General features: G+C 38.1%; 1 protein-coding gene across 1 annotated transcript in view; it reads left to right on the top strand.

Moving 5' to 3' along the window:
* Positions 1-17372, top strand: part of GDA (guanine deaminase) — a 137132-nt gene that overhangs the window by 38058 nt on the left and 81702 nt on the right. The window contains exon 2 of the mRNA XM_007454496.1: positions 13674-13762. Coding sequence (XP_007454558.1) covers positions 13674-13762 — 89 coding nt within the window. The remainder of the gene's footprint in view (positions 1-13673; positions 13763-17372) is intronic.

The following is a 17372-nucleotide window of genomic DNA, read 5'->3' on the forward strand; positions in this document are numbered from 1 at the left end:
AATGCTCATTTTCTAATTTTGTCATTCCTTCCACATGTATTAAGTGGTATTCTACTGTAGAGAAGAACACTCTGTTATTCGTTCATTCATTTATTTAGACTCAAGGATTCCTATTTTATTTACTGGGGTTTAATTCATTATTATTATTATTTATTTTGATGCTCAAATTGGCCTATATTTGGCTAGCAGGAGCTTCTTCAAGAGGGTTCCTAGGTGTTTTTTTTTTACCACTTTCCAATCGCATCTGTAGCATTTCCTCACTTTTGACACTTCTGTTCCAGACTTACGTTGTACTTTCAGTGCTCCACCTGTAGTGTCATTCTGGTTCTTTCTAGTGGAGAATGATATGTAGAAACCAACATCTGAGCATTAGGGGTGCTGATTAATACAGGGTGTCATTGTTTCTAGGCCCTTTTAACAAATAGAGCTAGGAAGGATAGACATAGACACACACACACACTCACACACACACACACAAACACACACATTTTTTTCTTCTTGGTCATTTGGGTGTTCCACAGATTACCAGTGTGAGCATTTCATATAATATGGATTTTGATGTTTTTAAAAAATAACATTTACCGTAAGCAGAGCCCATGTGTGTGTGCACATGCATACACCTGTGCACGTATATGTATGTGTATATCCTTCTTAGCTCTATCTGCATATGTGTGTGCATACATGCACTTACTTGTTTATTTATTGATCTACCTAAGTTAAAAAACATGAGTTGACACAAATACCTCCAATTCAAATCCAGTATGACAGAGTTTGTTTTAGCCTTTCCTGTTTCCATTTTTGAAACTCCTTTCTGAGAAGCCTGGCTCTCATTATTCACAATATATTTACATACTTGCCTGTTACCCTCATGTGTAATCACCATGGTGGCTGTCTCCTTAGCCACATCTCTGCACATTTAACTTGCCTCTTTGACTCTGTACTTCTCCAGTCCCAGTTCCCTTGGCACTATTAGCCTTCTCAGTCTTGACCATCCCCTTCCCCCAACTGTCTCCATATTCCTGGCCCTAGCAGGCCCAGCAACCTGGGCTGTATTAAGGGAAGGGAAGGAAGAGGAAAGACACTAAGAAATATATTATAAAGAAAAAGAAACAAAAGGGGAGAGCTGTTTTATTTATTTCTATGTGAAATGCTGTTTTAAAAATATATAATAGTGTTTAGTAGCCCTTACTTCGAGGCTGACTGTGGTTCAGATTCTAAATTTACCACCTACCAGGTGTGTAATCTTGGGCAAGGTACTTAACATCTCTGTGCCTCAGTTTTCTCACGTGTAAAATGGGGCTAGTAATAATACCTGTCTCACAGGGTTCCGGTGAGGTTTAAGTGAATTAATATGTATAAAGTGTACAGGACAGTGTCTTGCACACAGTATTTTTATTATTATCAGACAACCTATCATTGTGAAATATGTTGTTTTTTTCTAATAAAAAATTACTAAATACCAATGAATCATTAGTGATGTCTTCAGTAGAGATAAGAAAAATTACTACGGTTACTTTTTCCTCTATCAAAAAGTATATGTTTTCTACAGGAAAATAAGGCAGCCAGAATTGGTACTTTTCCAAGAGTTTTTTTTTTTTTTTTTTTTTTAAACCAGGCTGTGAAGTTAAAGGAAAAATCATTAAAAGTTATTGCCAATTAGAGATATTAGTGTAAGCCACTGGGATGGTTTTCAAATTATACAGTTTTAATTTACATGCATCTTCTTAGGAGTCTGCATCAGAAGTTGGCAGTCTGTGGCCCACAGGTCAAATCTAGCCCACTGTCTGGTTTTTATATGGTCAGTGAGCTAAGTGTGGTTCTTACATTTTTTAAAAACTTATTTATTTTTATTGAAGTACTGTTGATTTACAGTGATGTGTCAGTTTCTGGTGTACAGCAAAGTGATTCAGTTTCATATATATATATATATATTTTCTTTTTCATATTCTTTTCCACTATGGTTTATTGTATGACATTAAATATTTCCTGTGCTATATATTAGGACCTTGTTTTTTTTAATCTGCTTTATATGTAGTAGTTTGTATCTGCTAATCCCAAACTCCTAATTTTTCCCTCCCCCACCCCCTTTCCCCTTTAGTAACCATAAGTTTGTGTTCTATGTCTGTGAATCTGTTTCAAAATAAGTTCATTTGTGTCATATTTTAGATTCTACATATAAGTGATATCATATGATATTTGTCTTTCTCTTTCTGACTTACTTCACTTAGTATGATAACCTCTAGGTCCATTCATGTTGCTGCAAATGGCATTATTTCATTCTTTTTTACGGCTGAGTAGTATTCCATTGTGCATATATACTACATCTTCTTTATCCATTCATCTGTCAGTGGACATTTAAGTTGCTTCCATGTCTTGGCTGTTGTAAATAGTGCTGCAGTGAACATTGGGATGCATGTATCTTTTCTAATTATAGTTTTGTCTGGCTCTATGCCTAGGAGTGAAATTGCTGGATCATATGGCAACTCTGTTTTTAGTTTTGTAAGGAGGCTCCACACTGTTTTCCACAGCGGCTGCACCAATTTACATTCCTAACAGTGTAGGAGGGTTCCCTTTTCTCCACACCCTCTCCAGCATTTGTTATTTGTAGCCTTTTTAATGATAGCCATTCTGACTGGTGTGAGCTGGTACTTCACTGTAGTTTTTTTTTTTTTTTTTTTTTGCGGTACGCGGGCCTCTGTTGTGGAGAAGGCTCCGGCCGCACAGGCTCAGCAGCCATGGCTCACGGGCCCAGCCACTCTGCGGCCTGTGGGATCCTCCCGGACCAGGGCACGATCCCGCGTCCCCTGCATCGGCAGGTGGACTCTCAACCACTACACCACCAGGGAAACCCCTTCACTGTAGTTTGGACTTGTATTTCTCTGATAATTAGCATTGTTGAGTATCTTTTCATGTGCCTATTAGTCATCTGTGTGTCTTCTTTGGAGAAATGTCTATTTAGGTCTTCTGCCCATTTTTACATTTTTAAATGGTTTTAAAAAGTAAGAATGTTTTATGACAAGTGAAAATTATGTAAAATGCAAATTTCATTTTCTATAAGTAAAGTTTCATTGGAGCATAGCCACACCTATTTGTGTATATCTTATCTATGGCTGATCTTGCTCTACAGTGACAGGGTTGAATAGTTACACAGAGACAATACGGTCCACAAAGTCTAAAATACTTAATGTATGGCCCACTCTCACCATTATTCAACATAGTTTTGGAAGTTTTCGCCACAGTATTCAGAGAAGAAGAAAAAAATAAAAGGAATCCAAATCAGAAAATAAGTAAAGCTGTCACTGTTTGCAGATGACATGATACTACACATAGAGAATCCTAAAGATGCTACCAGAAAACTACTAGAGCTAATCAATGAATTTGGTAAAGTAGCAGGATACAAAATTAATGCACAGAAATCTCTTGCATTCCTATACACTAATGATGAAAAATCTGAAAGTGAAATTAAGAAAACACTCCCATTTACCACTGCAACAAAAAGAATAAAATATCTAGGAATAAACCTACCTAAGGAGACAAAAGACCTGTATGCAGAAAATTATAAGACACTGATGAAAGAAATTAAAGATGATACAAACACATGAAGAGCTATACCATCCTTGGATTGGAAGAATAACGTGAAAATGGCTATACAAACCAAAGCAATCCACAGATGCCATGCAATCCCCATCAAACTACCAATGGCATTTTTTTTACAGAACTAGAACAAAAAATTTCACAATTTGTACGGAAACACAAAAGATCCCGAATAGCGAAAGCAATCTTGAGAAAGAAAAACTCTACTTCCCAAAGCAATCTATAGATTCAATGCAATCCCTATCAAACTACCACTGGCATTTTTCACAGAACTAGAACAAAAAATTTCACAATTTGTATGGAAACACAAAAGACCCCGAATAGCCAAAGCAATCTTGAGAACAAAAAATGGAGCTGGAGGAATCAGGCTGCCTGACTTCAGACTATACTACAAAGCTACAGTAATCAAGACAGTATGGTACTGGCACAAAAACAGAAAGATAGATCAATGGAATAGGATAGAAAGCCCAGAGATAAACCCATGCACATATGGTCACCTTATCTTTGATAAAGGTGGCAGGAATATACAGTGGAGAAAGGACAGCCTCTTCAATAAGTGGTGCTGGGAAAACTGGACAGGTACATGTAAAAGTATGAGATTAGATCACTCCCTAACACCATACACAAAAATAAGCTCAAAATGGAATAAAGACCTAAATGTAAGGCCAGAGACTGTTAAACTCTTAGAGGAAAACATAGGCAGAACACTCCATGACATAAATCACAGCAAGATCCTTTTTGACCCATCTCCTAGAGTAATGGAGATAAAAACAAAAATAAACAAATGGGACCTAATGAAACTTCAAAGCTTTTGCACAGCAAAGGAAACCATAAACAAGACCAAAAGACAGCCCTCAGAATGGGAGAAAATATTTGCAAATGAATCAACTGACAAAGGATTAATCTCTAAAATTTACAGGCAGCTCATGCAGCTCAATAACAAAAAAATAAACAACCCAATCCAAAAATGGGCAGAAGACCTAAATAGACATTTCTCCAAAGAAGATATACAGACTGCCAACAAACACATGAAAGAATGCTCAACATCATTAATCATTAGAGAAATGCAAATCAAAACTACAATGAGATATCATCTCACACCAGTCAGAATGGCCATCATCAAAAAATCTAGAAACAATAAATGCTGGAGAGGGTGTGGAGAAAAGGGAACACTCTTGCACTGCTGGTGGGAATGTGAATTGGTTCAGCCACTATGGAGAACAGTATGGAGGTTCCTTAAAAAACTACAAATAGAACTACCATATGACCCAGCAATCCCACTACTAGGTATATACCCTGAGGAAACCAGACAGTTTGGAGGTCCCTTAAAAAACTAAAAATAGAACTACCATACGACCCAGCAACCCCACTACTGGGCATATACCCTGAGAAAACCATAATTCAAAAAAGAGTCATGTACCACAATGTTCATTGCAGCTGTATTTACAGTAGCCAGGACACGGAAGTAACATAAGTGTCCATCAACAGTTGGATGGATAAAAAAGATGTGGCACATATATACAATGGAATATTCCTCAGCCATGAAAAGAAATGAAGTTGAGTTATTTGTAGTGAGGTGGATGGACCTAGAGACTGTCATACAGAGTGAAGTAAGTCAGAAAGAGAAAAACAAATACTGTATGCTAACACATATATATGGAGTCTAAGAAAAAAAAAAAGGTCATGAAGAACCTAGGGGCAAGATGAGAATAAAGACGCAGACCTACTAGAGAATGGACTTGAAGATATGCAGAGGGGGAAGGGTAAGCTGGGATGAAGTGAGAGAGTGGCATGGACATATATACACTACCAAATGTAAAATAGGTAGCTAATGGGAAGCAGCCGCACAGCACAGGGAGATCAGCTCAGTGCTTTGTGACCACCTATAGGGGCGGGATAGGGAGTGTGGGAGGGAGATGCAAGATGGAAGAGATATGGGGATATATGTATATGTATAACTGGTTCAATTTGTTATAAAGCAGAAACTAACACACCATTGTAAAGCAATTATATGTAATGGAATAACTGAGGACATGGAAAGGAGACGTGACCCATGAGCCCCGCCCCTCCCTCAACAAACTGGGGGCTGGCGAATAAGCCAGAACTGCAAACAGTCCTGATTGCTTTGAGCCCCCCACCGGCAAACCGGGGGCATGTGAATAAGCCAGAACTGTGAACAGTCCTGAATGCTTTGAGCCCCACCCCCGGCAAACCGGGGGCCTGCGAAGAAGCATTGAGTGCTTTGGGCGCTGATCCATGAGAATGTCCTCAGTATAATCAGTATGGTGGGAACGCAAGGAAATGTCCTTGTGCTACTTCAGTATAATCAAAATAATGGTGGGAACTTTGTGCTGCGTTTGCGCTCAAGGACGAAGCACGGCATGTTTTCAAGAAAGCCCATTATTGCTTGTATAATCAATAGGAGCATATGTTGCTGCTTTGGCATTTCTGAAATGTTAAGAAAACAAGTCTTAAAATGTTAACATAGATAATGCTTTAATAAAAGCTACCACAGCAGAACAGACGGCGCTGTTTTGCCTGAGCGAGCAGCAGCCCTCTACTGCTGTGCTTCCGCACAATTCATCTCGTGCGATGAGCTTACTTTCGGCCCTGTCATAAGATAAACTACAACAATTGTACTCCAATAAAGATGTTAAAAAAAAAGAAAGAAAGAAAATGAGCTGACTCTTGGTTTATACTGTTAGAGAAGCAGTCACAGAGGTCTGGAAGAATCTCAGGGAAGATGGGTCAAGTCCAGCAGATACTCTTACCTTGCCTGGTGACCCTGGACAAGTCACATATCCTGGTCTGTTTCTTCATCTGTGGAATGAGAATATTGGACCTGAAGATCTAAGTCCTTCATGCTACCCTTTGGTGCCTTCGTAACATGAATTCACTGGATTCTACTTTTATAGGCTGACAGTTTACTTTAAAAAGCAGTCTCACTTCATCTTTTCCATTGATCTGTTTGATATGAATTGAGCTAATATGGCAATTTTCATCTCTGTCCAAAAGCTTCAGAAATCATTGAGACCTCCCATTTTTATCTGATTTTATCTCCCATTACTGTGCCTGAGTGGATTTTGTGTTGCAGTAAATATTATCTTATTTTGCTAGATGGCCAAGCTACTTCACAAAGGCCCAAAGAGCAGTTTACTCTGTTCCACAGCAACAAGCCTTTTGCCCACATTTGCCATCTGGTGTTTGAAGCCTGTATCTTGTGGAGATTTTTTTCATTAGCTGACAGTCATTACTCATCTGCTTTTGGCTTTAGTATATCTGACATTCTCATTATTGCTCATGCTAAATAGTCTCTGTTTTAAGTAAGAGAGCACTTGGAGTTGTTTGCTTAATAGAAGGGATTCAATTTCCTCATCTGGAAAACAAGGGCGTTGGATGAGAAGGTTCCTGCCAGTTGACACCATCTATGATTTTATGAAACTTGGGTTTTAATGACTTATGTATGTGATTGACAGCCCACTTAGACTGTGGTCTGTGAAGAGGAAGGCCATGCCGTAATAGGCTCTCTTGATGATGAATAACTGAGTAAGTGAATGAATGGCCACATAAGCCCAGGTAATATCAGGATGAGAGAGCCATTGCCCCATAAAGGCAATACCAATGGTATTTTGTAATTTTCCACATTCATTTTCCACAGTATTTTTAGAGGTTTCCTAAAAATAAATCTCAAGGCCGTGACCTACAAAGCCCCTTGCTACCTCCTCCATCTGATTTTTACTACTCTTTCTTCTAGTCTTTATACTATGTCCCCACTGGTCGTCCTGGTATTTCAAAATATGCCAAGCATCTAATTTAAGTTTAATTTAAATATACATATCAGGGTCCTTGTACTGGCTGTTCCCTCTGCCTGGAATGCTCTTCCAGAATATGCAAGTGGTTTATTCCCTTCATGCAAATCTGTGCTCAAACATCATCCATCTCTCAGAGAGACTATCACATCCCACATCTTATTTTTATCCATTTACTTTGCTTTATTTTTCATCATAGCACTCACTAATATATGCAATGTGTCTTATATTCATCTATCAATTTATTGTTCCTAGCCCCTGGAATAGTGCTTTGCACACAGGAGTCACTCAAGCAGTAATTGTTGAGTGAATACATGAATGAGAACAAGAAAAAAATATCTATTAAGTACTTGATTTGTGACTTAAGGTTCTCTCCAACTCCACTGTTAAAGTACACACCTGTCTGTAACACAACTTGTAGTTTTTTTGCCTCTATGCCTCTGCACCTATCATTATTTACCCCTTCTATCCCTTTCCCTCTAATTCTGGATACTTATAAGTCCCAAATCCTACCCATCATTGTCTGAGTTCTTACTTTTCTTTGAAACCTTCACTGACTAGGCCCACTATCTCTTCATCTGAACTGGTGGGTCCAATGGCACTCTGTCATCATGCCCTCTCCCATCTGATCCATTATCTATCTCTGCGTGTCTTAACTCCCCAACCATAGGCTCTGTGAGTAGAGATTATTTTTATGTATTTCTATTTTGTTTTACTTTACATTTTCATGTATATTTTAAATGGAATTGACTTTTTTGTTTTAGATAGAATAAAACATTTACTATTAACAATTTTGAATCTGCAAAGATATAAAGATGAAAGCAAAAATTACCCCCAAATTCTACTGTAAAGAGAAAATAATCACTGTGAACATTTAGACACACCAACCCAACACACACACACACACACACACACACACACACACACCATATTCTTATAAAAAATTGGATACCATATGTTATCTAGTACCTTAAATATTTTTTTGCATTTTTTTAAAAAAACTTAAGATAATATCGAGGATAATTCAGTAAATATGTCTTCACTGATACTTGTAATTGCTGCAGTTACATCATATTTAACCAATCCCTTATTTGACTGACTTTGAAATTATTTGCAATTTTTAGCTATTGCAAATGTTTGATGTATATTTTTGGGGTAAGCGGGATGAGAGATTTGAAGAGAGGGTAGACGTGAAATCATCATGGTGGAGGGATGGAACATGAATTGACTAGAGAAATACTCTTCACATTTTTTTTTTACTAATGTGCCCCCTAAAAGAATTTTGAAAAATTCTATTCGCTTTTGCATTTTTAAAAGTTGATGTGTATAGTTTTTATTAAAATTTAAAATGTTTAAAGCTTATAATTTCTGGCAAATTGTAAATATATACATGTTAAAATTAAGCTATGCTATTACTTTTAAAAAGATGTCTGATGGAATCAAAATATAGTGGTTTGATATCTACCTTAATCTGTTTTTCAAAAAATCATGAACTAGCTCCTTATTAATGATCTGAAATGGTATACAGTCCCTTTTTCTTCTAGAATTACCAATTCTGTTCTCCTTTTCTTACAGAGTTTGTGCTCATACAGTATAGTTTTACACTTCAAAGCCTTTTACTGGTCAACCATTGCAATGAAATTTGTGTACATAAATTTATATATTTAAAATTTCCTGGGACCACAAGGAAATTTTTAAATGTGTATTACACATTTTGAAAAATAATTTGTTAAATGTATTAATAAAATAAAAAAGCTGTTTTTCTCTTCCAACTAGGTAATGTATCTATGGATGAGTGTTACTTGTTGGTAGAATTAAATAGCAGTATCAATTTTTTTCTTATTTTTCATTTTTATAGATGTTAAGTGCTGAGAAACATTTTCACATTAATCAAGTAGATGGGAATGGGCAGTTTTGTTATAGCAATTTTCCTCAATCCTTTGAACTCCTTTTGAGTTATTTGATTAAAAAAATTGTGTATAGGGCTTCCCTGGTGGCGCAGTGGTTGAGAGTCCGCCTGCCGATGCAGGGGACGCGAGTTCGTGTCCCGGTCCGGGAAGATCCCACATGCCGCGGAGCGGCTGGGCCCGTGAGCCATGGCCACTGAGCCTGCGCATCTGGAGGCTGTGCTCCGCAACGGGAGAGGCCACAACAGTGAGAGGCCTGCGTACTGCAAAAAAAAAAAAAAAAAAAAATTTGTGTATAAATTTATTACCAAAAAATACTTCTAATGATCTGTCAGTGGATAAGCAATTATTCTAATGACTGTCAGTGGATAAGCAATTAGGCCTCCTGTCAGTTTTATTGACAGTAAAGACAGGGCTGGAGAAATGTCTTAGGGGGCCAGGCACAGACATTGGCTGGAGCACCTTTGAACTTGATGACTATGGATATTCTGTCTACTGTGTGGTGTGCTTGCCCCAGTACTGCCTGACTCCTCAGGTACAGCCCAGAGAAGCAGGGCTGGGTTTCGTCAGGTTTGAAAATTCAGCACGTGTGTGTTAACTAAAAATATAAGAAATATGAAAAAATAGCTGGTGGAATCCAGGCTGGACAAGGAAAGTGGTGGAAGATGGACTGGGGGAAAGTAGAGAGGAGAAAGTAAAGGGAGGGCTCTTTAAGGTGGATGATTGTTTGGAATAGCTGAAGTGGCAAACAGGAAAAAGAGGAAATGGTGGTCAGTTGTGTGATTCCATAGTTTTAGAGGTAGAGCAGTTATGGGTCGTGAACATGCCCAAGGTGTGGCCATGACGTGAAGTTCATAAACTTCATTTGTTCATAAACAGATCACATAAAAATGAGTTCATGGAAATAGGTGCTATGATCTCAAAAGGGTTGTCCATGTCAATATGATAAGGAGTGAAGGCAGGGCTTACAGTGGAGAGAGAGAGTGTGGGGCAGGCGTCAACAGATTTGAACAATGAGAGAAGGTTGGTAAAGCAGAACAACAAAGAAAGAGGAAGAATGCCTTGAAAGCTGAAAGGAGTGGGTCTTAAGGGAGCTTTGCATGTTTACAAGAAGCTGCAGGAAAAATGGTTTAGAAATGGCTATGGTGGGTATGGAAACTCATTGCCTGACCCTGATGTAGGAATACTTGTCATTTGAGAAGTGTAGGGGAGGCCATGTCCTCAGGGAAGAGCCCCAGTTATCAGGAGGGAGAAACTCAGAGCAGATATTGAAGACACAGGGAAATTTGCTGTCGATGGATGGGCGGTAACAAGAAGTCACAGTGAAGTGGAGAGTGGTAGGAGCAGGTCAGGAACAAGAAAGTAGCACAGAGCTTTTTGAAGAGAATGTTACAGATCAAGATCCCTGCTGAGTATTTGAGGAGCAGGTGAATTCTAGTTTTCATGTTGACTGAGGAAAACAGAAAATAGGGCAGGTGGATTTAGTCCAGTGGTCTCTGAGGAGTAGGGCCTTTGCCCAACTACTCAATATCAGCTTTAAGTTCATTGAAGGTGTGTCTTGCTTGGTTGAAATAATTGAGGCTTACATGCTGCAGACATGCTGAATTATTATTTTAATGTAGTTTTGCTTTTTATTGCCAGTATATCATTGGGATTATTTTTGTGCCTGTATTTATTATTAATTGTTTATTTAATAATTACATTACAAAAGGCATTGGCTTATAATTTTCATTCTCTGTATATCTGTGTTTATGTATATTGTATATTTTGTCAGGTTTTGATATGAGGATAATGGTAGTTTTTAGAAACAGAGAGGTGTCCATTGTTTTCCACACTCTGGAGCTCTTAGCACGGACATTATCTGTTCTTTGTAAGCTAGAAAGAACTTTGCTATAAAATTCTCTGAATGTGTGCTATCTAATATGGCATAATAAGCACCTGAAATGCGGCTAATATGACTGAGGAACTGAATTTTCAAATTTATTGTTTTTATTTTAAATTTAATTTCTCATTTAAAAATTGATACTCATCTCAGTGTTTCAGTGTTTTGGGGGCAAACTGGTTATGTGAGTCTATGTTTTGTAGATTATGTGAAGTCTAAATATATAGATGACGTATTTCTAATGAAAATTTACCAGCCAGATTGAAATGTACTTTAAATGCAAAATATACCCTGGATTTTAAAGACTAAGAAAAAGTAAAACTAATAACCTTTACTTTGATTTTATGTTGACATGATAATTGTTTGTCATGGCCACCTATGTTGTTAAATAAAAGATGTTATTAAAATTAATTTTACTATTCCTTTTTATCCTTTTAGTGTGGCTATTAGAAAATTTAAAATTATAAATGTGGCTTGCGTTTGTGACAGGCATTATATTTCTATTAGACAGCATGATTCTGAACCATGAGCTTTTCTAAAAGGTAGTAAAACTTCCTCAGTTTCTTTTTTTTAAAATTTTCATATTTGCTTTTATTTATTTTTAATTAATTTTTATTGGAGTATAGTTGATTTACAATGTTGTGTTAGTTTCTACTGTACAGCAAAGTGAATCAGTTATACATATACATATATCCACTCTTTTCTAGATTCTTTTTCCATTTAGGTCATTACAGAGTATTGAGTAGAGTTCCCTGTGCTATGCAGCAGTTCCTTATTAGTTATCTGTTTTATATATAGTAGTGTGTATTTGTCAATCCCAATCTCCCAATTTATCCCTCTCCTCATTTTCTTATAGAGTTACTGGTTCATTCCGTTTTCCTATCTCTCCAGAATAAATTTTGATCATTTATATCTTCCTCAAAAGTATTTATTTCAAATGTATGAATATAGTACTTTCAAATATTTCCTTTCTTCCTCCCTCCCTCCCTCCCTTCCTTTCGGTAATAGTAAATGGTAAATCAGCTCTAAGATACATTGATAAAATTCTCTTTTTGTGATTTTCAATTAATTTTATATCTGCTTTGACATTTATTGATTCAAAAATATTTTTAGAATCATCCAATTACTTTTCCTTATTTGTAGGAATTACATTTTTGTTTTCTCTTCTGATAAAAATTGCTGTTTTTTTTTTTTTTTTTTGCCGTATGTGGGCCTCTCACTGTTGTGGCCTCTCCCATTGTGGAGCACAGGCTCCGGACGAGCAGGCTCAACGGCCATGGCTCACGGGCCCAGCCGCTCCACGGCATGTGGGATCCTCCCAGACCGGGGCACGAACCCGTATCCCCTGCATCGGCAGGCGGACTCTCAACCACTGCGCCACCAGGGAAGCCCAAAATTGCTGTTTTTTAAAAAAGGATATCATCAGTGAATAGAGAAGTCAATATTTATTTTATTTTCTGTTCCACAAACTATTTTTCCTGCAGTATATTGCCTTGCTTCTAATTGTTTAGATAAATTTTATATAAAAGTTTTCTTTCAATATTTCATGTTCCATGAAACATTTGTTTTTACAATATTGCATTTAAAAATGAAACAGGATATGTCCTGCACATATATTTCATTTTTCTTTGTCCTTTCTTGCTTTGCAATCCACTTTTACAGAGAAAGCAATCACACTGTACTTAAAAAGAATCAACAATAGATGCAATGTATCTACCGTTTAAATGTTCCAGGGATGTGCTAATTTCTTAATTGAAATTACCATATTTAGCCTTCACAGTAGTTCTGTGAAGTATGTACTGATGGTATCCTCAGTTTGCAGATGGGGAAACCAGACCAAGAGGGATTGGAACCCATCCAGGGTTTCCCACCTATTGCCCATGGACTCACACGCTCCATGGGAGAGATCATTCTGTTAGTTTCTCATTCACAATACTAGAAAAATATAGCAGACCTCTTTATAGAAGATGTCTAGCATCAGAACATCAACATAGTTCATGCTACGATTCCATTGTCAGGCAATTATTACATGCAGTTATGTTCAGTGTTCATAAATTGTCCCATGATATATACTACTACTGTGTATTGGGTTTCCTATAACAGCCTAACAAAAATCTTTCATTCATCTGCAGTGAGGTACACTTTCTATAAACAATTGTTTCCTTTAATCATTTGGGGGGTGAGGAGAAATAGATACCAATTAGCCATTTTTAATACTGTGTATCTTCAAATTAGAATTTTTGAAGTCTTACTCATATCTGTAGAATGGCAGAAAAGGAGAAACTTCATACAGTTTACTTCTTTGGGCAAGCAAAGGCGAATCCCTGTCTTTTTGCCTCTGAACTCTATCCCATTTGCTGTCAAATACCTTTTAAAATTAATTTAGCTATGGTATAGTCTCTTTTAAGATTTAGATATTTAATAACAACAAATGACTATGGTTCATTAATTTGTGATTCTTTTCTTTCTTTTTTTTTAAAGATAGTGTTTTTGGAAGAAGCATCCCAACAAGAAAAGCTGGCCAAAGAATGGTGCTTCAAGCCATGTGAAATAAGAGAACTGAGCCATCAGTAAGTCAGAGCCAACATTTTCCCCTTTTACTTGATGCTGTTAACTAGTCTCAGATGATAAGAACCTGTCTTGAGAGACAGAGAGGCTTTTTTTTTTTTTTTTTTTTTTAAAGGATGAGGTGGGAAAGAGAAGGTAAATAGAGAACATGGAGCTGAAAGACAGAAACTTTGAAAACTAGAGGCTGCCATCATTCATTTACTTCTTCAGCAAATATTTGTTGAGCTCATCATGTGTAAGAATAGGATCTGGAGGTGAAAATGATCTACAGAGCCTTGGTCCTCACTGGTTTTACGGCCCATGGGGGACAGGGAGAATAAACAAGTGCACAGATACGTAAGCATGACAGTGATGCCTTCTATAAAGGAAGTAACGAGGGAGCATGATGGAGATAAACTAGTGCTATGGAGGGGAGTTTGGGGAGGAATAACTCTGACAGTGTGCTTAGGGAAGACCTATCTCCAAAAGTGCATTTGAGCTACGATTTTATGTTCCAGCTACTTTAGTGGTTAATATTTGTGCCAAATGTGTTTTCTGTTGATTGGTCTACTCTCTTCATAGCCTGGGTGATTTGTCTTATAGAAATGGGAATACTTCTTTTAAACTCAAAGATTTTGTCTGGTTTCAGGCCAAGTATGTTTCCAAAGTCATTGAAAGTTCCAAAGTCAACCAAAATCGTTTACATTCTACAAACACTTTTATAACTTGGGAAGTGGCTTTAGAGTAATGTAATGAGAACACTGAATTAGGAATTAGAACACCTGCCACGAATCCTCACCCTACAGCTCTGCAGCTGTTAGATGGAAAGCAAGCCACTTCCCCTCTTCGAGCTCGTCTCCTGGGCTGTTGGCAAAGGATTGTCCTAGATTGTGGTAGACACCTTGTCCACTGCAGGAGGACTGTGAATTGGGTTCCCCCTTAGGCTTTGAGGCAGAGGAGCTGGCCACAGTCCAGAGACATGGGATGACTGACCCTAAAGTTTTGTTGCACTTATACTCACGTCTCCTCCTCCTTCCCTCTCTGTGCTGCCTCCCTGTTGGCTTAGAAGCATGTGGCCAATGGGCATGCAGATGAGTCCAATGGGCATGGAGGTCATTTTAGGCACCTCTGCTGTTGCCATCTGTTTCCTCTGCTAGATTTTCTTGAGAATATATGTTGAGGAATAACTGACATTTATAAGTCACCTTCTTGCATTGCTTTGTCATGAAAGATTAGAAGGTGGCTTGGGAGTGGATGAGATGGAGATTGGGAGAGGGTGGGAGGATGGTGGAGTGGCTGGAGGATGGGCAGTGAGGTGAACACATCTGTGGGTCTTCATATCCTTTTGTCCCTATTTATGAGGCTGCTTTTGGAGGTAAATCCATCTAACAAATGCATGTGCCAGGAGACCTGTAAGTACTACCACACAGAAAAGTGAGAAGGTAGAAAAATTGTGAACTTTGGTGGAAGACTAAAATCTTTGAAGAAAAATTATATTTAAAATGCAAAGTGATTTTTATATCAAACCTATAAAATAGGTACAGTTGAATTTCTTCAAGTCAGGATTAAAATACATGATGTCTCTGACAGTCTGTTTAATAGAGTCAGTGTACCTACAGGTATCTCAGCACCGTGTGGATTTTTTTTTAAATGAAAATTACAGCTGGAGCACTCTGAGCCGTGCTTTGGATCAGACTATGACCATGAACCTGAGAGAGGTTGACAGGGCCAGGAGTGGATCAGACTATGACCATGAACCTGAGAGAGGTTGACAGGGCCAGGATTAGGGTGAGGCAAATGAGGCATTCACCTTGAGCACAGAATTTAAGGATTTTGGGGAGGGCAAAAAACTTACTAATCAAGATAAATAATACTTTAATGCAGTTTAATGCAGTATTTTTAAAAATCAAAATTAATGCAAAAAACCCACAATGAACAAAATACCAAAATTATTAATAAGGACAAGATGTTGTTGTTTGTTTCACACCCTTGCATTTTTGTGCAATGAAAGAGTGGTTTTCAAACAGCCCAGGATGCCCAGGCCCTTGGGACCATCGCATCCCCAGCAGTGCATGTTGATGAGGGTTGCCAATAGTGTGCAAGCAGACTGAGTAACTTAAGCTATTATGTAGAAGTTCATGTGTTTTGATTGTAGGGCTTTTTCTAGCATTTTCCACTTGGTTAAAAGACAGGTGGATGTTCTGACAAGTGTATATAGGGGCGCATATTGTTCTTTCTCCTCAGGTTCTGGTACAGCCTAGGCAGCACTGCAAGTTTGGGATGTGAAGTTGATGGTTTTTATCTGGGGAAAGTTGAGATTTTCTGAGGAAGTTAGGATAGTGATTAAGTAAAGTGAAAAGAGCAAAGTGAAAAAGCAGAAGGAGAAAGGAGAGCTTTTTCACCTTCTCCTGCTTCAGCCTTCAAGACCCCCTGCTTTGCCTGCAGTTTGACTTTTGATAGCAACCATTTAGCTGCAAGTGATATCTTGAGTGGAGTTCTAAGCCTGGCTGGGCCACTAATCATCCTTAAGCTTCCTTTGTTCTTTCCGTAGAATGAGTAGCTGGGCTCAGTGAGTGCTAATCTCACGTGCAGCTCTGACAGTCCACACACTCCTGCATGTACTGCTCTCTGTAATAATCCTGGAATATAACTTTGATTATGTGAATGTTTCTATTAATAAGCATTTCATAATACTTCCTGTTTCCTAAAAAGGATTATTAGGCTTTCTGGATGAAAGTTAAACTTCTGATACAGTAAATCCTTGCTCCCTGTCGCCTCTGAAGACTTTGTATCCTGTGTTATCTCCTTTAGTTCATTCATCTCTGGGACCTTCAGAATATGCTCAGGTTTCTCCTACATGGAAAACAAAAAGTGACTTTCACTCTTCCCCTACATTACCATTCTAACTTTCACTACCGAATAGTTTTTGCCCAGTACTTTCTCTACACCTGTCTTTCCTGTTCATGGCTCTCTCCTCAGCACCTAGGACAGTAACTAAAACATACTAGGACTGGGTAAGTACTTAGATAATAAAGGACTGCATCCATGTGAAATCAGGTGTCATTGTATGGAAATGAGAGCTTGCAGGGTCTGGACTCTTGCAGTTTTTAACACTGGTCACTGTCCTGCACTCCTTCCCTAAATTGCTGTCCTCAACACCTCTCTATCATAGGTGTCTGTCTGCCTGACAGTGATTCTGTCTAGATTGAGCACGACCTTCTCTTCCTCAATCCTACTCTTTAAGTGGAGGCTGCTGCTCAAGGTTTAGTTTCATTCTTTCTTCCACAGAAATCTCCGGCACCACCAACTTCTAGGGTTACCTAATCAGGGGAGACTGTCAAATCTGAATGCCATCTTTAACTCTGTGACCTCTTATCGCATGTGTTCAATTGCTTTTTGGAGACTTGCAGGTCATACTTTGACTGTAGGCTTAGTATGACATTGTCCCTCCCTCAAAATAGACTTTCCTTTTAAATATTCTGTACTTGATGTCATTTATTCAGCATCACACGCTCAGAAACTTACTCTGACTCTTTCCTCTGCTAACTAGAGCTAATAAAAATCAAGTTCTTTCTCTCATATTTATCCTTTTCCTTTATTCAGAAATGCTCTCATGCTTGAGAGATTGAAAGA

The sequence above is a fragment of the Lipotes vexillifer genome, unplaced genomic scaffold (assembly GCF_000442215.2).
Source record: "Lipotes vexillifer unplaced genomic scaffold, Lipotes_vexillifer_v1.1 scaffold108, whole genome shotgun sequence".
Classification (NCBI taxonomy): Eukaryota; Metazoa; Chordata; class Mammalia; order Artiodactyla; family Lipotidae; genus Lipotes; species Lipotes vexillifer.